Raw genomic sequence first — 27,995 nt, 5'->3', positions numbered from 1 at the left:
ACTTCAGTCTCCCTATCCAGCCCTTCATTCTTTCAGGGAGGACTGTCCATCAACCTGCAGACACAGGAAGCAGCTGTCCATAAGTCCACACTTGTACAAAGTGGGGGAACAGCCTTAGGCTCTCCATGAGGACAGGGCATGCTGAGGGCTGAGCAAGCTGTACAGGGCCACAGGCCTTTCCCAGGACCCCAGGTAGCATGGCAGGAGCCTGTAACCCAAACGAGATTCCCAGGGCAGCTGTCAGGCCCTGAGCAGCCCTGCACAGAGCCCGTGTGGAGGTGCAAGACCGCCCTATATTCCTGATGGCATCTCACCCTTGTCCCCAGGTGCGCCTGCCCCGTGCCATCCTCAATGCTGACAGCCACCTCTCCTGTCATGGAGCCTGCTGCACTGCTGACCTGGGCCTGCTGGAGGGGCCCACCCCAGGCAGCCCTTGGGAGTGGATGGGCACTGCTCCTCTGCTGCCCTGCCACAAGCTCCTCACCTGCCCAGGCTGCCAGGGTGGCCCCAGCACCATGCAGCCCACAGCCCTGTGAGGCCCAGCTGCTGCAGGAAGACCTCACCGAAGGTGCTGTGCGTCCACTCCTAGATAGGAGAACAAGGAGCCTACGGGATCCCCAGACACCGCTGAGCAAGAACTCTTTACATTGTGGGTGACGGGAGGAGGAGCAGAATGAAAAGACACAACACCTGCTCCACCTGGTCTTTCTGAGGCCTTAGGAGCACAGTGGTCATGAGGTCACCTGCACACGATTCCCTGACCACAGTGGGACCTGCAGGAGCAGAGGCATGAATTTCCAGTTCTGTGCAACCTGCCAAGCTGAGCCTGGGAGCAGAGGACAGCCTGAGCAGAGCAGTGACAGACACTAAGGTCACATCGTGTGTCACAGCACAGGAGAGTCAAGGCCAAGGGCAGATGCTTCACAGAGGATTGTACCAATTATTAGAGGACAGCCAAGGCCACATGTCCCAAATTAATTTGTGTGAATTTCACACAACAGTCCTCACCTCAACTTGTATGATGGGGGACTTCTTCCTGAGCCCTCCCTCCCTGTCCCCTCTGGCCCCACTTCTGGGCACAGTGCTGAGAAAGCCCCTGGGCTCCTCTTCCTCTGGTGCTGGTTGACCCTAAACACCCCAGGTGGAACTTTCCCTGCTGACCCCTGAACTGTGGGGCTCGGCTCTCTCCCCTGCCCCCAGACAAATTGAGTTCTGCCACACCAGCCCAGTTCTCCCTGGGTGTTGCTCTGGGGGACTTGACAGGTCCCCAATTCTCTGGGTCTGGGAAAGTCCCCCGCCTTGATGTCCCAGTGGCCTGTCATGGAGTCCATCCTGGTTCTGTAGGAAGGTCCTCACACAGGGCAGAGAGCAGGACAGTGCCCAGGAGCCCCCACCCCTGGACACCTCTCCTCTTCCTCTGGCTGCTGAAGGGCTGTCCTCTCTGGAGGGAGCAGGGTCCAAGCTCTGGTGTGCACACTTGTGCCGGGGGCCATGCTGCCCTGTGCTGGACGGGGGAGCTCTCCTGAGGCTCTGGGACCCGATGAAGTCAGAGATTCTGGTGACTGTCGGCCTCATGGACAGCACAGGGCATAGGGCCCTCCCTCGTGGCCCTGGGTGACCTTCACTGAGCAATGACCAGGGTGTGTCCTAGAGTGACCTGTGTCCTGACCCCACTGCCCATTTCATCTGCTTCTGAGTCCAGAGGAGCAAGTCGACCCTGTGGCTGGTCGTGTGGCTCAGCATGTGCTGTCCCTCCCTCTGCAGAGGTTAGGGAGACCATGTGACCCACTGTAGGTGACTCACAGAGGCAGGGTGGCCATGACCTGTGTCTGTGCATGGTGAGTCCTCAACCTTCATAGTTGTGACTTTTATTTTTAGAAATAAATTTTAGATGTGTAAAGGTTTTCTGTGGCAAACGGTGAAAGCCAGGAAGCACCAGACTCTCAGAGGATGACATGCTCCTTCTTCTGGAGTGAATGGAGTCAGTGCTTAGTGCCTCGTGCCCTGGATACTGTGCTGTCCTGGGGGAAAAAAGGAGCAAAAACTTTGCTCAGAAATGTCAGACATACAACGGAATTCTAAGTCAGACCGATTTCCTACCTAAGAATGGAAGCTCCAGAGGAAGCTTCAAACTCCACAGGAAACCAGCCCCCAATCCCCTCTGCACCTGCTCCTGGCTGACCCTGAGCTCCCTGTGTGCTGAGCGCCCCCTGCTGGCCCTGGGCTCCCTGCAGGGAGGTTTGTGACAGGGCTCACACTGAGGTCCCCTCACTGTGTCTGTAGTACAGTAATAGGTGGCCGTGTCCTCGGCTCTCAGGCTGCTCATTTGCAGGTACAGCGTGTTCTTGGAGTTGTCTCTGGAGATGGTGAACCGGCCCTTCACTGAGTCCGCGTAGTTAATGGTAGCACTACTACCACTAATGCGTGAGATCCACTCCAGCCCCTTCCCTGGAGCCTGGCGGACCCAGCTCATGTCGTAGCTACTGAAGGTGAAACCAGAGGCTGCACAGGAGAGTCGTAGGGACCCCCCAGGCTGCACCAGGCCTCCCCCAGACTCTACCAGCTGCACCTCACACTGCACACCTGCAAACACAGAGGAAACCTGGTCAGGACACTCACTCATCCACTCTTTCTCTCACTCCTGTCCACTCACACACTCAGGATCTCTGTTCTCCATAATCACCTTTGAAAACAGCCACAAGGAAAACCCTGCTGAGTACACTCTCCATGGTGAGCAGCCTGTGTTGAGTCCTGAGCACTGAGTGGGATGAGCTGGAGTCCAGGGCTGGGCTCCTGTGCAGAGCTGCAGGGTCAGGGTGGCTGGTTTTCATGAGCAGAGGGAGGCCCTATTTGCATGTCCTCCTGCTCTATAGCAGCTCTGGGTGGAGGCCCAGGTAGAGCAGCCCTGAGAGCAGGTGGGAGTGTCAGGGGCAGGATCATAGGCTGAACAACACTCAGGAAGGTAGAATGTCTTCTACTTTTTTATTTCTTCTAATTAGTTGTATCTGAGAGGAGAATGCCTTTTGATTTATTTTACATGTATTCAGCCCAGATTTCCTTTCTCTGTACACAACGTAGTCACACAATTCATGCAGTCATACATTTGCATGTGGTGAATATCCCTCTCAGTCCACCATCTCCCCACCTCCATGCCGCACCCTCCCGACACTCCCCTCTACCCAAGCCAACATTTCTCCATTCTTCACTTGCACTCCTCATTGTGGATCAGCATCCACATATCAGAGAAATATTCGTCCTTTGGTGTTTTGGGGATTGGCCCACCTCCCTTAGCATGACATTCTCCAACTCCATCCATTTACTTGCAGCTGTGGTCATCTGATTCTCCTTCAAGGATGAATAATATTCCATTGTGTATATATAGCACAGTTTCTTTATACATTCGGCTATCAAAGGGCATCTAGGTTGGTTCCACAGTTTAGCTGTTGTGAACTGAGCTGCTATAGACCTTGATATGGCTGATTATAAGTCCTCTGGATTTAGAACTAGGAGTGGGACAACTGGGTCAAATGGTGGTTCCTTTCCAAGTTTTCTAAGGACGCTCCATACTGCTTTTCAGGATGGTGGCACCAATTTGCAGATCTACCAGCAGGTATGAGTGAACATTTTTGCCCACACCCTTGCCAATACCTATGATTACTTGCATTCTTCATAACTGCCCTTTTGCCTAGAGTGAGATGAAATCTTAGTTTTGATTTGGGTTCCTCTACATAATTCAGATGTTGAACATTTTCATATATTTGTTGATATATTGTATATCCACGGGGGACAGGGCAGTGTGGGATGCAGTTACAGGTCACATATTGTCCACTGGGGACAGGGCAGCATGGGATGCAGTTACAGGTCACATGTTATCCACTGGGGACAGGGCAGCGTGGGATGCAGTTACAGGTCACATATTGTCCACTGGGGACACGGCAGCATGGGATGCAGTTACAGGTCACATGTTATCCACTGGGGACAGGGCAGCGTGGGATGCAGTTACAGGTCACATGTTATCCACTGGGGACAGGGCAGCGTGGGATGCAGTTACAGGTCACATGTTATCCACTGGGGACAGGGCAGCGTGGGATGCAGTTACAGGTCACATGTTATCCACTGGGGACAGGGCAGCGTGGGATGCAGTTACAGGTCACATGTTATCCACTGGGGACAGGGCAGCGTGGGATGCAGTTACAGGTCACATGTTATCCACTGGGGACAGGGCAGCGTGGGATGCAGTTACAGGTCACATGTTATCCACTGGGGACAGGGCAGCGTGGGATGAGGTTACAGGTCACATGTTATCCATAGTGACAAGTTCAATATTGGGAGGGTGTAACTTTCACTGCAGGGATTGGGTGGTTGTCCTAGGAATCCACTGGGCTGTCCCAGCAAGGATGGAGAGCTGATGCCCGTGTCCAGGGAAGGTCTGTGGGCAGTTGCCAGGCCTGACAAATCCTGTGCCCCAGATTTTATGAGAATACAAGGTCGTGAAGGAATTTATAAGAATAGAAGCAACACGGACTCTTCCTGAAAAAGATGAAAGTGTCGGCGTTGCAGAAGAAGCATTGACGAGGCTGCGTCCCTAGAGCAGCTGCTTTAGATGAAGAAAGCTTGGCATGAACACACAGTGGGGACGATTCAGCCATGAAGAAAAGTGACCTCACAGCTTGTGCTGGAAGAGGGTGGAACTGGAGGCCATCAAGCTGCTTGAACAGGCCAGACTCAGAGTCAAGTTGGAACCTGCAGAAAAGTCAGAGGGCAGGAGGGTAAACTGAATATAGAGGGAGATCAGTGGGTCCTGAAGGGGACAGGGGGTGGGAGGTGGGTGAGGAGGGAGAGCAGCGTGAACCCCGTAAACTGTGCTACCTGCTTATGTGAGCACAGCACAGTGAGTGCACCTTCATCAACACCAGGAGACACTAGTTCAAACCTGCACAAGCAAACAGAAGGTAGAGCCCTGGAGTGTGGGAGAGAGAAGAGGGGAGGGAGAAGGAGCAGGAGGAGAGAGCTGCCCACAGAAATGGAGCAAGTTACATTCCAGATTTGAATAGTTAGGTGAAAACAAAGCTAATATCATGTTTTCCTGTAAAGCATAAAAACTGTAACCACTAGAGAAGAAAGTCTGAGGACCCACCCACAGCTGCAGGGCCAGCAGCCCTGCTCTTAGTGCTTGAGGAAGAGGTCACGGGTGAGGGCCTGGGGCCACTTCCAAGTGCCCAGGAGGACCAAGGAAGGAGACAGGCCCTTCTAACAGTGACCAGTCATGGGAGTCCTGCTGGCTCTGACATTGATCATTCTAGACACTGACTTCTTGTTATCATCCGTATCACCTGTGAAGCTATCGACTACTGTGGTCTGGGTCATCCAAACCTCGACGTTCTCCAGTGTTAAAAATTCTCCTCCCTGCTGTTCTCCTTGCCCCTCATGCGACATTCTAGGAGCTCCTAACTTGAATTAACTCTTCAGTTCATAGTTTAGTTATTAGTTTGATCTTCTTATTCTCACTTTATCATACAGATGACAGCAGCCTATTTTTCATTGACTTTCTTTTCAGACTGGCTATGCACACTCCTCCTGATCCTAAGAGCATGATTGCTTCCCTTGATAATAACTATACCTGGTCGAAATAGCCTGGATAAAGAGCCCTTAATCCAAAAGAAACTATATTCTTATACTTTAAATTCTTATACTTATCTTAAATTTTCCTGATTATAACTTTCTCTGCCTCAGACTTAATTATATTTCTATTCTATTTGAAGCCATACTAATCCCTCCCCTAATTATTATTACCCAGTGAGGAAATCAAACAATGTCTAGAGGCAGGATTATGTTTCCTATTTTAAACACTCATCGAATCCCTACCTGTACTCGAGACATTAAAGTTCATCCAAACATCAACAGGATCATTAACTTATATGATTTCCTTGTATCAGACAAATAACCTCCCCTCATCCCTAACTAATGACACTTCATGACTAGCATGCGTTAGAGCCTTTATGCTAAGGACCTCTTTATGAACTCCTCCTTTGACTTCCTAACACACACGTGGAAGGCCCTGTTGCCAGGTCTGTAGTTTAAGCGGCTATTTGGCTTAAACTCAGAGGATGTGGCATAAATCTGGTTACAACCATCCTCACCCTATGACAAGGGTTATAGTGTGCCCCTCCATTATACTGCCCCCTGGGAGGAATGACTCTAACGAGCTCTAGATGCTTACGACACTCTGCCTTAAATAGCCCATTGCTCAGTCATCAGTCAGCCACTGGCTCGGGTAATCGTAGACTTTATGATTCAAACCCCATGAGGCTCCAAGGGCCACAGCATTAGTAACTGCCCACCGATGAGCATCACCTACACTATTTGCCTTGCCAGTAACAATTATGATGGAATTCACAGTCGAGCTCTAGTTCTGGCCGGAGGTGACAGTCCATCCTCCCTGTGACCGCAGCTTGAGTCTTGGCTAGCCTAAGGAGTTCAGCTCTTCCAGCTGAAATCAATTTAATTGGGGAACTTTTATTATCTTGTCACCTTCCTCATGGTCAAATATGACAGTTATTCTAATAGGAGTAAATCACTAATTACAGCCCTATACCCACTGTATACATAATCACCACCCCACGTGGTAAACTCACTTAGCACATATCCTACATCACCCCATCCTTTACCTGAAAAAACACCGTGACGTCTACACATATTTTCCACTTATTCTATAATCGATTGACCATGAAATTATTTTAGGCCAATTGCACTGTAAATACAGTTTAAACAAAACATGAGATTGTGGATCTCATGACGGAGACTCACGCCCTCTTATTTTCTGAGAAAGAATGCAAGAACTGCCAATTCTCCCCCCAGCGCGGACACTCACAGCTTTCTCAGGTTTACAGGATAGAAGAAAGCCATTGGTCTTAGGAACAAAAAAAAAATTGGTACAACTCCAAATAAAAGTAATAAACCTATTTTGTCCACTCGTTCTTGTGTCCCTCGTTGCATTTACCAAACTGTCGTCCCTGGCAGCTGTGGAAACAGCAGCAGCGAAGTGGTTCAGGAGGGTTAAGAAGAGAGACTGTGGCCAAGGGCCCAGGAGAGAACTGACCCTGGCTCTCGTGGCCTGGGGTCTGGGTCTCCCAGACTGTCCAGATGGCCTGGTGGGGGCTTCCACGCAGGGCTGGTGGCTGGATTGGGCACAGTGGCGGCTGCGTCCTGAGCCAGAGCTCAGCTGGTGTGGCGCTGCACGAACTGCTGAGTCACCTGGCAGCTGCTCCAGGCACACAGGTCAGCAGACCCACTCCCGTGGGAAGAAGTGTCCCTGGGTGTCTCTCAAGACTCCCTTCACCTCCTCCCAGGTCCGCAGTGGACAACCGGCTGCAGGACCACCTGGAGTCCCAGGCAGGATCCGGGCAGTCAGGCTGCTGTTCTACGTTGCAGGTCTGGGTGGGAAGAGGTTGGCCAGACAGGGCTCCTGAGTGGCCTCCTGCCCTCACCAGGGCTCAGCGGCTGTGATGACACAGCTGTCCCACGGCAGGAACCTGGACCCTGTCCTCAGCCCCACACCTTCCATTAAATAGCAGCAAAGTGCCAGAGGACCAGTGCTGAATCTCAGGCCTTCCTTGGGAGAAAGAGGACCATGAGCCTGAGGTCCATCAGGAGTCCCAGGTCGCCAGCCAGGACGAGCTCTCTGTTTGCTGTACAGAGAAGTCCAAGGAAAGTCCTAGTCAGGGAATCCTACAGAAGTGCCTCCCCTGAGTTGGTGGGAAAAGACTCACCAGGGTCCTCTGAGCTTCCTTAGCATCAGATCCTGGTGACCCAGGGACGTCACTTCACCTCAATAATGATGCTCCGTGTTCATGTGAAAATGCACCTTGTGAAGATTTACCTGTGTCAAAACCTACACCACTGGGACTCTGTTTGGTAGGAGTGGTGAGAGGGGACATCTATGACCTCTCCTTATATCTGGAGAGATGTTTTCAGTTGTTCATACGCATGACCTTGGACGTGGTTTTGGAATATATTGCCTTTACTACCTGATTTCATCTCACTGCAGGCAGAATGGTCATTACCAAAAACACAAATGATAATAAATGCTGGTGAGTATTTGGGGGAAAAGGTACACTCATTAAGTGTTGGCGGAACTGAACGTTAGTTCAGGGTCCACTTTATGCTTTGAACGAAGCCTTGAAGGTCTGTCACTGCCACTGTTCTTTCAAATGGACATGTTTCTTCCTCTCTCCCTGCTCCTCCCTGCCCTCTCCCCGTCCCTACCCTCAGGGGAACAGGATCACCCCTTCCCCATCCTAGGCAGATTGCTCTGTCTGAGCACACACCCACCACAGGAAGGCAGGCTTCCAGATTTTGGGGATGGCACCAGAAGATCTCAGAGACGACTGTCTCCCAAATCAACAAGCGAATTAAAACTCCAAAGAGAACACGTGGAAAGCATCCTGTGAGGCTCCTCCTTGAAAGCCCCTGCTCCTGTTGAGGGGCAGAATCACAGCCATTGGGGCAGGAGTCCCTGTCTTCTGCTTCACTAGGAAACCTCAAAACCTGCTTTTCTCCTTTTTCTCAAAACCGTGTCCTTGTTATTGGATTGGCATTGGGGACAAGAACCAAGGTTTCAGCCACACTTGAGGAGAACATTTCCGTGTCTCGTGTCCCAGGTGCTGGACATGGAGCTACAGGACTTGTTTGCCCAGGTGGATTTCAGTCCACCTTTGGTCCCAGCCCTTCTTTCCATGACCCTATTTTTCTGAAAGAAAATGTACTTTACTCTGTACCTTTATATATTGGATACTTGTAAATTGCTTTTATTTTAATGCACTTTATTATTATTATTTTAATTTTACAAACACATTTTGATTCATTGTATACAAATGGAGTACAAATTTTCATTTCTATGGTTGTGCACGATGTAGATTCATACCATTCGTGTAATCACGTGCACACATGTACATAGTGTAATATCGTCTGTCTCGCCCCACCATTTTTCATACCCATGCCCCCTCCTCTCTCTCATTTTCCTGTAATCTGAAGTTCCTCCATGCTTCTCTCACCCCCCACTCCCCACCTCCATTATGTATCATCATCCACTAATCAGGGAAAACATTCAGCCTTTGGTTTTTAGGGTTTGACTTTTTTCACTTAGCTTGACATTCTCCAATTGCATCCATTTATCTGCAAATGCCATAATATTATTCTTCTTTATGGCTGAGTAATATTCCATTGTGTATATATGCCACAGTTTCTTTATCCATTCATATGTTGAAGGGCATCTTGTTTGGTTCCACAATCTAGCTTTTGTGAGTTGAGCTGCTATGAACGTTGATGTGGCTGCATTACTGTAGTATGCTGATTTTAAGTCCTTTGGGTATAAACCAAGGAGTGAGATAACTGGGTAAAAATGTGAGTCCATCTAAGTTTTCTGAGAAGTCTCCATCCTGCATTCCAGGGTGGCTGCACCAATTTGCAATCCTACCTGCAATGTATGAGCGAACCTTTCCCCCACATCCTTGCCAATATCTATTATTGCTTGTATTCTTGATAACTGCTATTCTGAGTAGAGTGAGGTGAAATCTTAGTTTTATTGGCATTCCTCTAATTACTAATGATGTTGAACATTTTTATATATGTGCTGTCCGCTTGTATATCTTCTTCTGTGAATTTCTTCTTCTTTGATCTTATTGTCCACTATCTTATATTATTTAATATAAACACAAATTCACATGATGGAGTTATCAGTGTTAACTCCATGGTGCAAATGTAAAACCACACCCAGAAACATGAGTGCTGGTTCACTGTTTCCATGAGCTCATGTCTGGCAAGATTGACGGAGTATCTGGGCTTTTTCTCTAACCCTGAACGTGACTGCTTACCTGAGCCTCCTGTAGCTCCCAGGTGCACATACCTGGCGAGGTCCTCAGACCCGTCCTGCACTGGAAATACATCATGTGTCTTCTCCACTCTGCTGTTCCCTTCTCTCCAGGGATGCATCCAGCTGTGGGCCTCAGAGGCACCTGCAGTGGGGAGGCTGTGCCTCCCTGTGAGGGCCTCCTTCAGCTCAGAGTATCCACTTTGCACAGAACCATCAGGTACACATGCTGCTGCCATGTGTGGTGGGCACAAGGGTCAGGTGTGAGCAGGGAGTAATCCAACCTCTGTCTTCACTTTCAATTGTCATGAGCTGAGTGCACATGGGGCCACGTGTAGCCCCTTCTTGTGAGGGGCCTGGGAGAGGATCAGCCAGCGTCCCTGTGGACCTGGTGCTGAGTTGAGGGTCAGACTTCATTCCCTCCACTGCACCTGGGCCTCCATGGTCTCCACATGGTCACCAGGCCACACCTGCCCTTGGGATTCTCTGCAACCCAGTCAGGCAATCTAAGCTCTCATGGCCTATGGAGTGGCCCTCAGGCCAAGTACTGTAGACCTGGCCTTTGGTCACCTGGCCATTTTCAGGTGTTTGCCGTGATGATGTCTCCCACGTGGGATGCAGTGGGGATTCACAGCGACGGCTAGTGCAGACAGTGCCAGGCTCCACCTGTGCTACCATGGTTACTTGGCCATGGTCGGGACATACGTACCTAAGGGTGAGATGGGGGCTGGACCATGGGCTTCTGCTGAGTGAAGGAGGCTGCAGCCCTGGGAGAATTCAGCCCTGTCCTTGGTTTCCATTCTGCAGACCCAGATCCCCTTCCTGTGGTCCAGGGAAAGTTGTGAAGGAGCCTGACTGAGAGTGCCAAGCAGCCTAGGTCAGGAGGGCTTGAAATTGGGTTACTGCTTCCCTAGCCTCAGGCAAGTAGTGACAAATTGTTGCTGTCTATGCATGTATGTATCTATCTGTCTATCATCAGCGGATCATCTATCTATGATCTGTCATCTGTCATTTATCATCTGCCATCCACATATCTCTGTCAGTCTTCAACACATCACCTATCATATATATATTGTCTACCATCATTTTATTATATTTCTAACACATATTTTCCATCATTTGCTCATCTGTCTATATCTATTAACTCTATTTTATCATCTATTTGTAATCTATTCATCCATTTTTCTGGATCCTGTTCACCAGGCATCTCTGTGTCCATCTATCTTCTTCTTCTTTTTCCCCTTCTTCTTCTCCTTCTCCTTCTTCTTCTCCTTCTCCTTCTCCTTCTTCTTCTTCTTCTTCTTCTTCCTCCTCCTCCTCCTCCTCCTCCTCCTCTTCTTCTTCTTCTCCTTCTTCATTATCATCATCATCATCATCTGTGATGTAATCCTCCATTTCTGCTTTGGGCTCTGCAGGATTTGGGAGAAGCAGGGACTCTCTGTGTGGAACAAGTGTCTTGGAATCAGCCACCTGCCCATGAGCACCGTGTCATTGTCAGAGGTGGTGACCATGGTGGTCTTTCCTTAGAGTTGGTTGCAATGAAAGCAAAGAAGATGCTCTTTTTATCCTGCAAAATATTCGACTCCAAGAGCATCCAAGAGCTGGAATTAGAACAGAATATCTTTAACTTCTAGAATAAAAAGTTGGCTCCAAAGTCCAACATATTTGCCCAGGCAAAAAATTCCTAAACAAGTTCCCTACTACGCTAGAAATAAAACCAAGAATCAATGAATGCACATTGAGTTTAAAAGTCTCTGTTTAGCAAAGGGATCGATTAAGACTGTGAACAGAACATCTACAGAATGAAGAAAACATTCGCCAGTTACTCCCCCAAGATGAGATTAGCATCTAGACACAGAAAGAACAGAACAAACTTAACACCCAAAATCAAATAACCTTTTTGATAAATGGTCAACATATGTCAAAGACACTGTGTCTGTGGCCACTTGCGGATGAGGCTAGTGTTTTGTAGTTGGATATTGGAATCCTCTGGAACCTGGCCTGAACCCCACCCTGCTCACTGTGGCAAAGAACGCGCACAACTTTGTGCAGTACCCCACACTTGGTGGGAACTGGGCTCCCTCACGCTGGAGCAGACTGTGGGTGGGGACTCTCTCAAGGGCACAGGGATGCCCTGGCCTGTGAACTCCTGACTGACGTCAGCCATGTGCAGGACAGGGAGGGGCAGAAAGAGCAGTGCAGAGAGCTGGGGCTCTGCAGTTTGTCCAGGAGAGCAGCACGTTTGTGGTGCTGCCCAGGAGCTGTAGCCAGGAGGGTGTGGCCAGCAGCTCCACAGAGGGCAGCCCAGGGCTTTGCACCCAGAGGATGGAAGGTGGTTCAGATTGCCAGGCACCAGCAGGGCCCAGCTGCACCAGCTCAGAGGCGGAGATGAAAATGAGAAAGGCCCCAGTGCAGGGCATGAGGGAGAGAGCCCTGGGGTGCTGGTTTTCCCCGTTCATCCAGCAAGGTGCTCACTGGCTCCCCAGCCACGACTGAGGGAGACCTGTACCTGCTTCCGCTGAGGCTGACCTTGTTATTGAAGGGACAATGGGTTTACGAGGCTGCAGCCATTTCTCCCCTGCCATTTTCCTGCCGCCATTAGCCTTCCCACCCCCACAAGTTTACAACCTGGATTGTCAGCCCACGAACTTCCTCGTCAGTCGTTGGTCAGAGTCGTTGGTCTTCCACTACTGAAGAGTGGCTCCCCACCATTCTCCCTCTCTCTCTCTCTCTCTCTCTCTCTCTCTCTCTCTCTCTCTCTCTCTCTCTCCCCCACCTTAAGGGCAGACACTCTCCTTATCTGTTTAATAAAAGCTCCTGTGCGAGTTCTGCACCTGGAGTGGTTTCCTGGGTGCTTTCATTGGTTCCGTCACTTGGATGAGCTCCTCTCCCACCACTTGGTGAGTGGAATCCCATCTGACACCCCAAACCCCCAGACCCGGGCCTCACCTTCCATTCACCTGGATGCCTGGTTCCACATCCACCACGGCTGAGATTGGTGAGTCTTCCCCTTGGAAGACCCAAACTGTCCTCTGCTGACCTGAGGTGTGGCCACTCGAGGCAGTCGAGGAGTGGGCTCCCCCAGCCATGGCTTTCACAGTCATGGTGGCCCCCTTAGTGGGCCTTATCTGATGAGTGGGTCCCTGATCTTTGTGGTGGCGATTCCCTCTCTGGGTTGAGGCTCCTCTTCACTTTTCCTCTCAAAATTCCTGGTCCCAGGTGATCAGACTCTTGGCTTTTGCCTGGGACACACTGACGGGTGGATGAGTCCCATCTTGGTGCTGCCTCCTGGTCTCCGCCAACCTTGGACGTCTTGGACACCGACTGGGCTGATTATCAACCTCCACCATGGCATCTGGGTCCTCCATTCTGGCAGATTCACCCCTGGGGTGTCCACTAGATGATATTAAACCCCTTTGCCTGACCCCCAGCCTAAAGCCTCCAAAACTTTTTCACCTGTGTAAGGATATTTGGCCACAGTATCCTTTAGATAATCCATCCAGGGCCAGTTACTGGTGCCCTGCACCCCAGTGTCCCCTGGGACTTACACAACTCCTGTGAGTGAGCAGGCAAGTGCAAAGGGGTTTCTTACCTTCAAGTTTTAACTGTTTTGTGCACCACACCTGATGTTTGCTCTTCCTGCAAACTCGAACACCTCCTTTGGGGAATGAAACCTCACTCCCCCACTTCTTCTCCCCCTCCTAATCCATCCTCCTTCTGACTTCGACCTGGTTCATGAACCACCCCCAGACCGGTCTCTGCGGCAGAGGCCCATCTGGCCCCTGCTCCTCCATCTCCTTTGCCCTGCTCTGTTTCTGCTTTCCCTGCTGCCACCCAGCCTACCCAGTCCTCCCAGCACACAGTCCCACACACAGGTTCTACGCCCTGTGGGAGGTGGCCCGTGTGGAGGGAGTGATCAGAGTCCATGTTCCTTTCTCACTCTTCCATCTTCTCAGATAGAGAAGCGGCTAAGCTCCTTCACCCCCAACTCCACAAACTTCATTAAGGAATTTCAGTATCTTACCCAGTCTTATGACCTTACCTGGCATGATATTTATACGATCATGTCCAACACCTTGACCCTGAGGAGAGCAGGAGAGTCTGGGAACAGGCGTGCAATTGCGCAGCTGAGGATCACCAATCAACCTCCTTAGGGCTGAAGCAGTACCAGAGCGGGAGCCCCAGTGGGTCTACAACACAGGGACCAGGCTTCTGTGGTGGGACGAGTTCCAACTCCACATCCTTGCAGGTCTCTGAAAAGCTGCCGTTAAACCCATTATGATAAACTTCTGTAAGTAATACAGGACAAAACTGAAATCCATCTGCCTTTCTGAGTACCTCACAGAGGCCATGCTCAAATATACTAACCGGGACCCTGAAACTCCAAAGGGACAACTCATGACTTATTACTTTTCCCCAAACTACCCGAATATTAAGGCTAAATTGGGGCACTTGGACAGGGGGCCCCCTACTCCTCAGCCAGAGGTTCTAGCAGTGGCATTCAGGGTGTATAATGGAAGGGAAGAAAAAACCCCCAAAACCAAAAACTGAACATCAAATGCTGGCCAAAGCCTTTCAGCACCCTGACCTGCCTAGCTGGCCACTACTAGGGGCACCCTCGCTCCCAGACCTCCAGGCCCATGCTTCAAATGTGGAGAAGAGGGTCGCTGGACACAAGCCTGTCCCAACCCCCAGCAGCCCCCAGGTCCTTGTCCAAAATGCCACCAAGTGGAACACTGGGCACAATTGCCCTGGTGCTCAGAGAAGTGCCAGGCCACCCTCACCCCTTCCCCCAGTGACTTACTGGGATTGGCGATGGATGACCAAAGGGGCCCAGGACTTCCACACCTGGCGACTATCACCACTTAGGAGCCCACGTGACCCTCACGGTGGCAGGCAGGTGGCTCCCTTTCCTCAGAGACACTGGAGCCACCTTCTCAGTGCTGCAGGAGTTTTGGGGAACCACTTCCCCTGTCAAATCCTCTACTGTTAGGGTAGAGGGAAACCATACCAGTCCCTACAAACTCCTCCAATAAGTTGGCATATCAGACAAATCTGCTTCACTTCTTCCTTTTTGATAATTCCTGTGTGTCCCATTTCCCTCCTGGGAAGGGACATCCTAGCCAAACAGGATGCCTCTATTTCCTTCTCACCCACTATGCACCTCCACCGAGACTCCTCTGCTGTTCCTATCTTCACGGCCTTACTAGAATATGCAACCCAACCTGAGCCTTCATATCCCCTTCCTCCTATCTTCATCTCCTCTTCCTCCCTCCCTCGTTGACCCCCAGGTCTGGGACACCCACACACGCTCGCCTGTACTCATTCACCTGAAGGACCATCATTCCACCCAGCCCAGGCCCAAGGTCCCCTCCCTCAAAGGAGCCCCTTAGGGCTTCCAGCAGTCCCAGGACTTAAGGCAGGAAGGCTTCCTTGCCCTGCCAACTCACCTTGTAACACTCCCATCCCAGCTGATAGAAGCCTAATGGTTCTTACTGCTTGGTGCAAGCTCTCCCCATCATCAACGGCAGTTGTCCACTTCTTCCCCACTGTGCCCAGTCCTTACACTTTGCTTTCCTCTGTCCCCAGTCAGATGATGGGCCTGCATTCATCTCCTGAGTTTCCCAACAACTTGCCAAGGCTCTTGGAGTCCCCCGGCATTTCCACATTCCTTTTCACCCAAAGTCACTGGGTAAAGTAGAATGACCAAACTGAACTCTTAAAAATGTCTTAACCAAACTTTCTTTAGAATTTTGCCTTGAGTGGGTCAAACTCCTGCCTTTTGATCTTCTGAGTCTTTGCTTATTTCCAAAGTAATCTGCCAATATCTGTTGGGAGAAATCCTAGTTCTTGGCTACAGCAGTTAATGTCTCAAGTGTGTAAACTTGCAGGGAGGAGCATTCTGCTCTGACCACTTAGGAAAGTAAACAAATTGACCTAGTGTTACCAAGGGAACCTGTATATGGGCCTGGTGGTCTGATCCCCCATGGCACACTGTGATTGGGCAAAAAGTCTATAAAATGTATGGTTTTTCCTGCAATAAATGAGTTTGCAGGTTGCTCACTACAAGCTTGCTTTTACCCAACTCCCGGGGTCTGGGTTCTGACTCCATGGCTCTTACCTGCGCCTGAGCTAACCTGGCACCCCTACAAATATCTACCCTTTTCAGCTGATGTATGGTGGTCCCTTCCTTCCCCCGGGATAACGCCCCTTCCTTTTCCTCTTCCTTCACATATATTCATTCATTTCCTAAGCCACATTTGGGCGTTCTTAAGGGTTATGCTGCCTCCTCCATGCCTAGAATTTTGTCTGGCTTCCTGGCTGAGTCTCTTCAAATAGGAGACCGAGTTCTTATCTCTCCACCTCAGGAGGACTACCTCAGTCCCTCTACCTCCCACATGGCAGGGATGCCATATGGTGGTCCTGGATACACCAAAGGCTGTCAAGGTGTGAGGTTCACCAGGATGGCTGCCCACTTCTAGGGTTAAGTTCTACTCTCAGTCCACTCCTCTCCAGCATCCAACACTCAGGCTTCTTCCAGTCATTCTCAGTCACCCCAGCGGGACCTCTCCACCTCAGGCTGAAGGTCATCAAGCCCTCCACCCTTCTTCCCATTCTGGAGGCTGAGGACCAGAACACCACGGAACCAGAAAGCCACACCCAACAATGAGAACTGGACTGACAGCTACATTCTTGCACCTGCCATTCACCCTGTCTGCCATTTTCCTAACTGTCAGATTTTCCCGCCATAGATCTATCCAGTCATTTCCTCCCTTCTGAATGGCCTGCAGGACTGCTGGAAGACTGACTCCTACTGTCCCTAGGGATGTTCCACCCCTGTTACACATGTACACAGCTGGCGCTCAGAGGACCGACTCTTAACACACATAGGCACCACCACACATGTACTCAATGTGACGGACCCTCTCGTGGCACAGGGATGTCGGGTGTGCCTGAGAGCTGGGTTCTCCCATCTCCTGGCTAGCACCCTAGACTCTTGCAGCTCTTTGACTTTCACAGCAACCCCTTGGAGCAGGCAGAGATCACCCCAGAATTATCAGGAGTGACTCTCTGCCAGTTTGCTTCCAGGTGCAACCTTCCAATGGAAGCCATCCTGTGGGCTCACTGGAAATGGGAAGTGCATGCAGGAAGAGTGCTGCTTCTATGTCAACCAGTCAGGTATTGTTAGGGAGAGATCAAACAGCTGAAGGAGGACTTGGAGAGGAGAAGGAACAAACTTACCCAAGGATCCTTGTGACCCATTTCAGGCCGATTTGGAAACTTATTCTCCCATTTATGTCCCCCTCTCCTTATAATTACCATCATACAGGCCTTTGCCCCCTGCACATTGAAATCTGCACAAAATCAGATTCCAAAATTTTTTAAAAATCAGACTAGTAATGAGCTTGTATTATGGGACTATCTGGACCTCATAAAGGAGGAATTGGAGCCTGGCAACAAGTGCACTCCCTAGGGGAACACTCCAGTCTCTACTCCGCCTACTGCAATGACATCTCCCTCCCCTGAATAAGTTCTATGCCCTCATCCAGCAGTAAGCAGTTACGGAAGGTGGACCCTTGCCCATACACCAAAAAGGGATCCTCTTTTTTTTTTTTTTTTTTTTTTAAACATATTTGTAGTTGTAGTTGGACACAATATCTTTATTTTACTTATTTTTATGTGGTGCTGAGAATCGAACCCAGTGCCTCACACGTGCTAGGCAAGCACTGTACCATTGAGCCACAACCCAGCCCCCTGGGATCCTCTTATAAACACAAAAATGGGGGAATGAAGGGACAACGGGTTAACAAGGCCGCAGCCATTTCTCCCCTGCCATTTGCTGTCACCATTATTCTGCCCCGCCCCCCAATTTACAACGTAGATTGTTAGCCCATGAACTTCCTGATCAGTCATTGGTCAGATTGTTATTAGTCTGCAAACTTCCACTACTGAAGAATAGCTCCCTGACCATTTTCTCTCTCTCTTTCTATCTCTTTTGCCCTTATGGGCAGACACTCTGCTCATTCACTTAATAAAATATCTTATGTGAGTTCTGGCATCTGGAAACATTTTCTGGGTGCTTTCTACTATCAGTCATTAAGAATTATGAATATATAGAAGAAAGTCTGAGGACTCACTCACAGTGATAGGAGTCAGCAACACTGAACATGCACCCATGACTCAGAAGTCACAGTGAGGACCTGAGGCACTTCCAGGTGCCCAGGATGAGTGAGGAAGGAGGCAGAACCTCCCAACAGGGAGAAGCAATGGAAGACCCTGCTGGCTCTGGCTGGGGGACCTGTTAACCTTCATTCTTCTGATGTATTGATACGGATGGGCTGTGTGCGTCCTATGTCTGTCCCTCCACTTGGGTGTAGAGCAGATAGGTCCTGTTAATGTCCCTGGCAGCTGCAGAGATATCAGCAGCAAAGTGGCACGGGAGGGTTGATCAGGAGAGCCTGTGGCCACAGGGCCAAGGAGAGGACTGACACTGACGGCCCCGGGGTCTGGAGTCTTCCAGACTGTGCCTGATTATTCTGACGAGTGCTTCCACAGCAGAGGGCTGGTGGCTGGATTGGCACAGTGGGGGCCGCATCCTGGCCAGAGCCCAGGTGGCGCAGTGATGGAAAGACTTCTGTGTCACCCTCTCGGCAGCTCCAGGCACAGGGTCTTCTCACTTTCTCTCCTGGGAAGACAACATGGATGTTCCTCAGGTCTTGCCTCCTCCCCTCCAAGGACTGCTGTGGGCATTCAGGTTCAGGGACACCAGGAGACTTTGGCAGGACCTGGGCAGTCAGCCTCCTGTTCTCAAGGGCCAGGTGCAGCACATAAAGGCTGACCAGGGAGAGCCATGCTGGAGACGTGACACTATCTGACCTAAGTTATTTGACTGAGCTACAGCAACTAAAGCAGCAAGGTCCTGGCACCAGACAGACATGGAGACGAAAGGAATAGAATGGGAGATACAGAGACCAATCCACATAGGTGCAATTGTCTGACACTTAACAAAGTTTCCAAAATCTTGTTGAAGAAAAGAGAGCCTTTTCAACAGACAGTGCCTAGAAAACTGAATATCCATATGAAAAATAACAAGATAGATGATTGCCTCTAACCCAAAACAGGACAATGCAAAGCAGATCAGAAATCTAAGAATTAGGACTCGGAGCAACCACTGGTTCTCCAGGCGGCTGCCTGAGGAGGAGCTGCGTGGCGAGCTGTTTGGACTCAGAGCGATCGCTTCTGAACACCGGGGGGCTGCCCGGAGGAAGAGGAGGAGCGTGTTGGGTCGCTTGGTGTAGGAGTGACTGCATCAGAGCTACAGGCAGTTGCCAGAGGAGGAGGCGAGTGGTGAGTTGTTTGGACTCAAAGCAACCACTCCTGAACACCGGTGGCCTGCCTGGAGGAGGAGCGCGGTGGGACGCTTGGTCTCCGAGCGACTGCTCCTGGACACCCGGGGGGCTACCCCGAGAAGGAGGAGAAACAGGGCGGGTCACTTGGACTTGGAGTGACTGCCTAGGGCTACGGGCGGTTGGCGGGAGGAGGAGAGGCAAAGTGAGTTGCTTGGACTCCTAGTGGCTGCGACGGAAATCGGGCAGTGGAGGAAGAGGTGTATGGTGGGTCTCTGGGTCTCCAAGCTATTGTACGGGGCTCCAGGTGGCGGCTCAGAGGAGGGGCTTCATAGCCAGGCGATTAGGTGCAGAGCAGGGTCCCAGCTTCTTGGTGGAAGAACTGCACAGAGACACGCCCAGGGGCAGAGCGAAGTTTCCAGGACTGCATGCAGATTCTCTGAGGAGAGGCAGCCTAAGGAGACTCGTCTGCGAAGGGTGAGGCTCCCAGGCCCAGGACGTAGGTTCGGGTCCCTGGGAACGTTTTACAGGAAGACAGCCCAGCCCAGGTGGTAGTTGTAGATTGAGGGGAACCTCTAGGAGGGGAATTGACCAGCAAGACCTCCCCACCAGGTGAATCTTCCCTGCCGGGTGAGATTTTCCCACAAAGTCGGTAAAATCATAGACACAGGCACAAACAGGCCTTGCCTCAGCCCACAGCCTAGTTTCCCTTTGGATGACCATTGGTCAACAATTGGAGGCACCTCTGCCCACTATCAGGGAATATACCCCACCTGAGGGTCACCACCCCTAGAGAGGCAGCTTCCTTTTGGAGCACCACATTATCAACTTCCTCCAAGACTGCAGGCTACTGAAGGATAAGAGGCTATATACTAGCAATCTTCAGGGACATTATAAGTCAATAGAGGAAATCTGCAATATCTTAATGACCCACTGATTCCTGAACAATATGAGAAAACAAGGGAAGAAAATGCCCCAAACAAATCTAGATGTTACATCAATAAAATCCAATGACAGCATGGCAGAAGAAATGACAGAAAGGGAGTTCAGAATGTACATAATTAAAATGGTTAGGGAAGCAAACGATGAGATGAAAGAGCAAATGCAGGCATTGAATGATGAGATGAAAGAGCACATGCAGGCATTGAATGATAGCACCAATCAACAGTTAAAAGAGCAAATACAGGAAGCAAAAGATCATTTCAATAAAGCATTAGAGATATTAAAAAAAAACCAAACAGAAATCCTTGAAATGAAGGAAACAATAAACCAAATTAAGAACTTCATAGAAAGTATAACAAATAGGATAGAACACCTCGAAGACAGAACCTCAGATATTGAAGACAAAATATTTAACCTTGAAAACAAAGTTGAACAAACAGAGAAGATGGTAAGAAAACATGAACAGAATCTCCAAGAATTATGGGATATCATGAAAAGGCCAAATTTGAGAATTATTGGGATAGATGAAGGCTTAGAGAAACAAATCAAAGGAATGAACAATCTATTCAATGAAATAATATCAGAAAATTTCCCAAACCTGAAGAATGAAATGGAAAATCAAGTTCAAGAGGCTTATAGGACTCCAAATACACAAAATTACAATAGACCCACACCAAGGCACATTATAATGAAAATACCTACCATACAAAATAAAGACAGAATTTTAAAGGCTGTGAGAGAAAAGAACCAAATCACATTCAGGGGGAAACCAATACGGATATCAGCAGATTTTTCAATCCAGACCCTAAAAGCTAGAAGGACCTGGAACAACATTTTTCAAGCTCTGAAAGAAAATGGATGCCAACCAAGAATCTTATACCCAGCAAAACTTACCTTCAAATTTGACGAAGAAATAAAATCATTCCATGATAAACAAATGCTGAAAGAATTTACAAAAAGAAAGCCAGCATTACAGAACATTCTCAGCAAAATATTCCATGAGGAAGAGATAAAAAATAAAGAAGTAAATCAGCAAAGGGAGGAATTACCCTAAAGGAGCTGTCAAATAAAGGAGGAACCAAGTCGTTTCAAAAATAAATAAATAAATAAATAAAATTTAAAAAATGAACCAAATGACCGGGAATACAAATCATATCTCAATAGTAACCCTGAATGTTAACAGCCTGACTTCATCAATCAAAAGACATAGACTGGCAGGTTGGATTAAAAAGAAAGATTCAACAATATGTTGCCTGCAAAAGACTCATCTCATAGAAAGAGATACCCATAGACTAAAGGTGAAAGGATGGGGAAAAACATACCACGCATATGGACTCAGCAAAAAAAACTGGAGTATCCTTCCTCATTTCAGATAATGTGGACTTCAAGCCAAAGTTAGTCAGAAGGGATAAAGAAGGACATTTCATACTACTTAAGGGAAGCATAAATCAGCAAGATATAACAATCATAAACATCTATGCTGCAAACAGTGGCTCATCCATGAATGTCAAACAAATTCTTCTCAATTTTAGAAACCAAATAGATCGTAACACAATAATACTAGGTGCTTTTAACACGCATCTCTCACCACTGGACAGATCTTCCAAACAAAAATTGAACAAAGAAACCATAGATCTCAATAACACAATCAATAATTTAGACTTAACAGACATTTATAGAATATACCATCCAACCAAGAGCGAATACACTTTCTTCTCAGCAGCACATGGATCATTCTCTAAAATAGACCATATTTTATGCCACAAAGCTAATGTCAGCAAATACAAGAAAATAGAGACACTACCTTGTATTCTATCAGATCATAATGGATTGAAGTTAGAAATAAATGAAAGAGTAAAAAACAGAAACTACTCCAACACCTGGAGATTAAACAATATGCTATTATATGATGAATGGATAACAGAAGATATTAGGAAGGAAATTAAAAAATTCTTAGAGGTAAACGAGAACAAAGAAACATCATATCAAAATCTCGGGGACACTATGAAAGCAGTACTTAGAGGAAGATTTATTTCATGGAGCGCATTTAATAAAAGAAGTAAAACTCAACAAATAAACGACCTAACACTACAGCTCAAAGCCCTAGAAAAAGAAGAACAGACCAACACCAAAAATAGTAGAAGACAGGAAATAGTTAAACTGAGAGCTGAAATCAACGAAATTGAAACGAAAGAAACAATACAAAAAATTGACAAAATAAATAGTTGGTTCTTCAAAAAAATAAACAAAATTGATAAACCTTTAGCCACACTAATGAAGAGAAGACGAGAGAACACCCAAATCACTAAAACTCGGAATGAACAAGGAAATATCACAACAGAAACGACTGAAATACAAAACATAATTAGAAGCTATTTTGAAAACCTATACTCCAACAAAATAGAAAATTTCGAAAACATCAACAGGTTTCTAGAGACATATGAATTGCCTAAACTGAACGAGGAGGACATACACAATTTAAATAGACCAATTTCAAGTAATGAAATAGAAGAAGTCATCAAAAGCCTACCAACAAAGTAAAGTCCAGGACGAGATGGGTTCTCAGCCGAGTTCTACAAAACCTTTAAAGAGGAGCTCATTCCAATATTTCTCAAAGTATTCCAGAAAATAGAAGAGGAGGGAACCCTCCCAAACTCATTCTATGAAGCCAATATTACCCTGATACCTAAACCAGACAGACACACATCGAGGAAAGAAAATTTCAGACCAATATCCTTAATGAACATCGACGCAAAAATTCTCAACAAAATTTTAGCAAATTGCATACAAAAACATATTAAAAAGATAGTGCACCATGATCAAGTGGGTTTCATCCCAGGGATGCAAGGTTGGTTCAACATCTGGAAATCAGTAAATGTAATTCACCATATCAACAGACTTAAAGTCAAAAATCACATGATTATTTCAATAGATGCAGAAAAATCATTTGATAAAATACAACATCCCTTCATGCTCAAAACACTAGAAAAAATAGGGATAGTGGGAACATTCCTTAACATTCTAAAGGACATCTATGCTAAGCCCATGGCTAATATCATTCTAAATGGTAAAAAACTGAAAGCATTCCCTCTAAAAACTGGAACAAGGCAGGGATGCCCTCTTTCACCACTTCTATTCAATATCGTCCTTGAAACTCTAGCCAGAGCAATTAGACAAACCAAAGAAATTAAAGGGATACGAATAGGAAAAGAAGAACTCAAACTATCCCTGTTTGCTGATGACATGATTATACATTTAGAGGAACCAGGAAATTCCACCAGAAAACGTTGAGAACTCATAAGTGAATTCAGTAAAGTAGCAGGTTACTACATCAATGCTCATAAATCCAATGCATTTTTATACAAAAGTCATGAATCTTCAGAAAGAGAAGTTAGGAAAACTACCCCATTCACAATAGCTTAGAAAAAAATAAAATACTTGGGAATCAATCTTACAAAAGAGGTAACAGATCTCTACAATGAAAACTACAAAACATTGAAGAAAGAATTTGAGGAAGACATTAGAAGATGGAAAGATGTCCCATGTTCTTGGATAGGCAGAACTAATATTGTCAAAATGGCCATACTACCAAAAGTGCTATACAGATTCAATGCAATTCCAATTAAAATCCCTATGACGTACCTCACAGAAATAGAGCAAGCAATCATGAAATTCATCTGGAAGAATAAGAAACCCAGAATAGCTAAAGCAATCCTTAGCAGGAAGGATAAAACAGGGGGTATTGCAATACCAGATCTTCAACTATACTACAAAGCAATAGTAACAAAAACAGCTTGGTATTGGCACCAACATAGGTGGATCAATGGTACAGAATAGAGGACATGGACACAAACCCAAATAAACACAATTTTCTCATACTAGACAAAACCCAATGAATGAACCAAAACATGCAATGAAGAAAAGATAGCCTCTTCAACAAATGGTGCTAGGAAAATTGGAAATCCATATGCAACAGAATGAAACTAAACCCCTGTCTCTCACCCTGCACAAAAATCAACTCAAAATGGATCAAGGGCCTTGAAATCAGACCAGAGACCCTACAGCTTATACAAGAAAAAGTAGGTTCAAATCTTCAACGTGTTAGGATCAGACTTCCTTAACAGGACTCCCATAGCACAAGAAATAAAAGCACGAATCAATAACTGGGACAGATTCAAACTAAATAGCTTTCTCTCAGCAAAGGAAACTATCAGCAATGTGAAGAGAGAACTTACAGAGTAGGAGAAAATCTTTGCCACCAATTTCCAGAATATATAAACAACTCAGAAAACTCTACACCAAGAATACTAATAACCCAATCAACAAATGGGTAAGGATATGAACAGACACTTCACAGATGAAGATCTGCAAGCAATCAACAAACATATGAAAAAATGTTCACCATCTTTAGTAATAAGAGAAATGCAAATCAAAACTACACTAAGATTCCATCTCACCCCAATTAGAATGGCAATTATCAAGAATACAAGCAACAACAGGTGTTGGGGAGGGTGTGGGGAAAAAGGCACACTCGTACATGGCTGGTGTGGTTGTGAATTAGTGCAGTCACTCTGGAAAGCAATGTGGATATTTCTCAGAAAGCTTGGATTGAACCACCATTTGACCCAGCTGTCCTACCCCTTGGCCTATACCCAAAGGAATTAAAATCAGCATACTACATAGATACAGCCACATCAATGTTCATAGCTGCTCAATTCACAATAGCCAGAGTGTGGAACCAACCTAGATGTTCTTCAATGGATGAATGGATAAAGAAACTGTGGTGTATATATATATATACATATATATATATATATATATATATATATATATATATATATATGCAATGGAATATTAGTCACCCATAAAAATAATAAAATTATGGCATTTGCAGGCAAACGATGAAATTGGAGAATATCATGCTAAGTGATATAAGCCAATCTCAAAAAACTAAAGGACAAATGATCTCACTGATAAGCAGATGATGACACATAATGGGGGGTGGGGTGGGAGGGGGACAAGAACGGAGGAAGGAGGTACTGTGCAGAGGGAAAAGAGGGGTGGGAAGGGTGGGGGAAAGGGAAATAACAACAGAATGAATCAAAAATTATTACCCTAGGTAAATGTATGATTACAAAAATGGTATGCTGTTACCCCATGTACAAACAGAGAAACAAGATGTATCCTATTTGTTTACAAAAAGAATGATTTTTAAAAATTGGGGTTATTACAATCATGGTTAAACAACAACTGTTAGAGCTTTGTATTATGTTACAGAGTCTAAAGTTTTCTTTAAAAACTAAACTTGGTTAATATAAAAACATCAAGGTAATTGGAATGGTCATTATTTGTATATTAAATGTGTTCATTTCTACCAGGTATACAAGTCTTTAAAGCGGAAATTTATCAAGCTGTTATTCTCCAAATTAAACTCGTCTGTAATTGTAATTTTAAACTTATAAATAGTAACATTTATTGGGGATTAGTTTCTATCATTTAATGCAGTATTACAGGATCTGTTATCAATAGGTTATATGTAAAATTTGTTACTTTTTACACTGAGATAAAAAGTTTTAAACAAAATATATTTCTAAAGGTTAGTGAGAGTCTGATTGTCTAAAGATTAATATCATGAAACAAAAAACATTTTGCCACACAAAAGGAAAGTTAAGGGCTCTCTCAGTCTTTCTTTGATTTGTGTTTTGAATATAATGTTAAATTGTGTTGACTAATGCTCATATAGATTCGGGAAACTATATGTAATCTTAAAATGATATTTAAGGAAGTCAAAGATCAGCATCAGACTTAGAACACTTTAGATTTGTGAGGGGCCATGCCTGACCTCAGATAAGGCTCTGCCTCCCATCTTACTGCATGTTAGAATGGCTCCAAAATAAGCCAGACTTCAGCTTATTTAAAGTTATAGACAAAGGATTGGTTCTTCTTGTGGATTTACTGTGATGTCAAATAGGGGATATAATATAGAGCCAAAATGCTCACCCCAAATTCAAGGTAGCTATTACACAAGCTGAATGTACTTTTTCGCTTGTTAATTTCATTTTGTAAAACTGTTACCTGTTAGTTTACAGAGGTACTGCTTCAAGAATACACAACCTAGGTAATTTGTGATAATACGTCATAAGCTTCCGAACAGATAGTATGTAATGGAAACTTCCAGTACTACGACAGACTCCACTTAAAGAAAAGGGTAAATAACTGTAAAGTTACAGACATTGAAGTCAAAGCCCAGCACTCTTTCTTTATGACTGGTGAGACTGGCTTGCCAGATGGTTAAGATCAAACTTAGAGATTGAAATTCAATACAGAGGCCAAGAAAAACCAGTATTTGGCTCTTGCTGTCAACAGCAGACTGAATCCAGGGAACAGGAGGACTTCTCTAAGGAGCTTTGCAACTCTGGGTCACACAACCTCCCTATCAGGGAGATCGCTGAGACCACCGGAGGATGAGAAGCCAATCAGTGCCCCTGCTGCCAAGGAGGGTGATTGGAAAAGGGAGACACTCAGATGCTTCCAGGGGAAGCCACCTCATCAAGGAGAACCCTCCTAGCAAAGGGCACTAAAGGAGCTAAGAAGCTGCTCTCACGTTCCCCACGAGTGACCCCTGTGGGAACTCAGCTGACTCTTTACAAGACAGGAACAAGTCAGTTTGACCAGCTTGATCTTAAACATCTATCAAAACAGTTAAAACCAACACAAAGCCATTCTTGGGCGTTTAAAAGAAATAATAGTTAAATGTAACCTAAATAATACACATGTGTTAGCCCACTAGAATAAAGACTGGGGGGTACAAAAGAGATTCTTAGGCAAATGTGCCTAATAACTATCAAGTGGACATCCAGAGTCAGAAATTTTTAGTCTGTTAAGGCCTACAGACATTCCTAAGCTACAAACGCAGGCTTCATTTAGGGAGAGGGACAAAAGTGGAGGAGGTCAAACTCCACGACTGTGCAATTATGTCAAATGGAATATTATTTAAAATAAAGAGGCACTAATGATAAAGGAATTTTAAATTGAAAACCAAATTGTTCTCTTTGCAGATGTCAAAAATTATTACAGAAAATAAGTGCAGAGTGATTCCCTGGGAAGTTGGTACATGGAGATGACCCCAGACAGAGATAACCAGCCCCAACCCCCTCTGCACCTGCTCCTGGCTGACCCTGAGCTCCCTGTGTGCTGAGCGCCCCCTGCTGGCCCTGGGCACCCTGCAGGGAGGTTTGTGTCTGGGCTCACACTGAGGTCCCCTCACTGTGTCTCTGGCACAGTAATAGGTGGCCGTGTCCTCGGCTCTCAGGCTGCTCATTTCCAGGTACAGTGTGTTCTTGGAGTTGTCTCTGGAGATGGTGAATCGGCCCATCACGGAGTCGGCGTAGTTTTTACTATCACTATCATACTCAATGTCTGAGATCCACTCCAGCCCCTTCCCTGGAGCCTGGCGGACCCAGCTCATCCAGTAGTCACTGAAGGTGAATCCAGAGGCTGCACTGGAGAGTCGCAGGGACCCCCCAGGCTGCACCAGGCCTCCCCCAGACTCCACCAGCTGCACATCACACTGCACACCTGCAAACACAGAGGCAGCTTGGTCAGGACACTCTCTCATCCACTCTTTCTCTCACTCCTGTCCACTCACACACTCAGGATCTCTGTTCTCCATTAATCACCTTTGAAAACAGCCACAAGGAAAACCCAGCTGAGCACACAGTCCATGGTGAGCAGCCTGTGTTGAGTCCTGACCACTGAGTGGGATGAGCTGGAGTCCAGTGCTGGGCTCCTGTGCAGAGCTGCAGGGTCAGGGTGGCTGGTTTTCATGAGCAGAGGGA

The 27,995-nt window shown here is 46.9% G+C and overlaps 1 gene segment (V, D, J or C); it reads right to left on the bottom strand.

The window, feature by feature from the left end:
• Positions 1 to 24: 24 nt before the first annotated feature.
• LOC124974727 (immunoglobulin heavy variable 3-23-like) lies at positions 25 to 27,942 on the bottom strand. The segment is given in 4 exon segments: positions 25 to 54; positions 315 to 404; positions 2,273 to 2,583; positions 27,837 to 27,942. Coding segments are annotated over 4 exon segments (477 nt in total).
• Positions 27,943 to 27,995: the final 53 nt, after the last annotated feature.

This window comes from Sciurus carolinensis, unplaced genomic scaffold (assembly GCF_902686445.1).
Source record: "Sciurus carolinensis unplaced genomic scaffold, mSciCar1.2, whole genome shotgun sequence".
Lineage (NCBI taxonomy): Eukaryota > Metazoa > Chordata > Mammalia > Rodentia > Sciuridae > Sciurus > Sciurus carolinensis.
The sequence above is the reverse complement of the archived record's forward strand: the minus strand, read 5'-3'. Positions and strand labels throughout refer to the sequence as shown.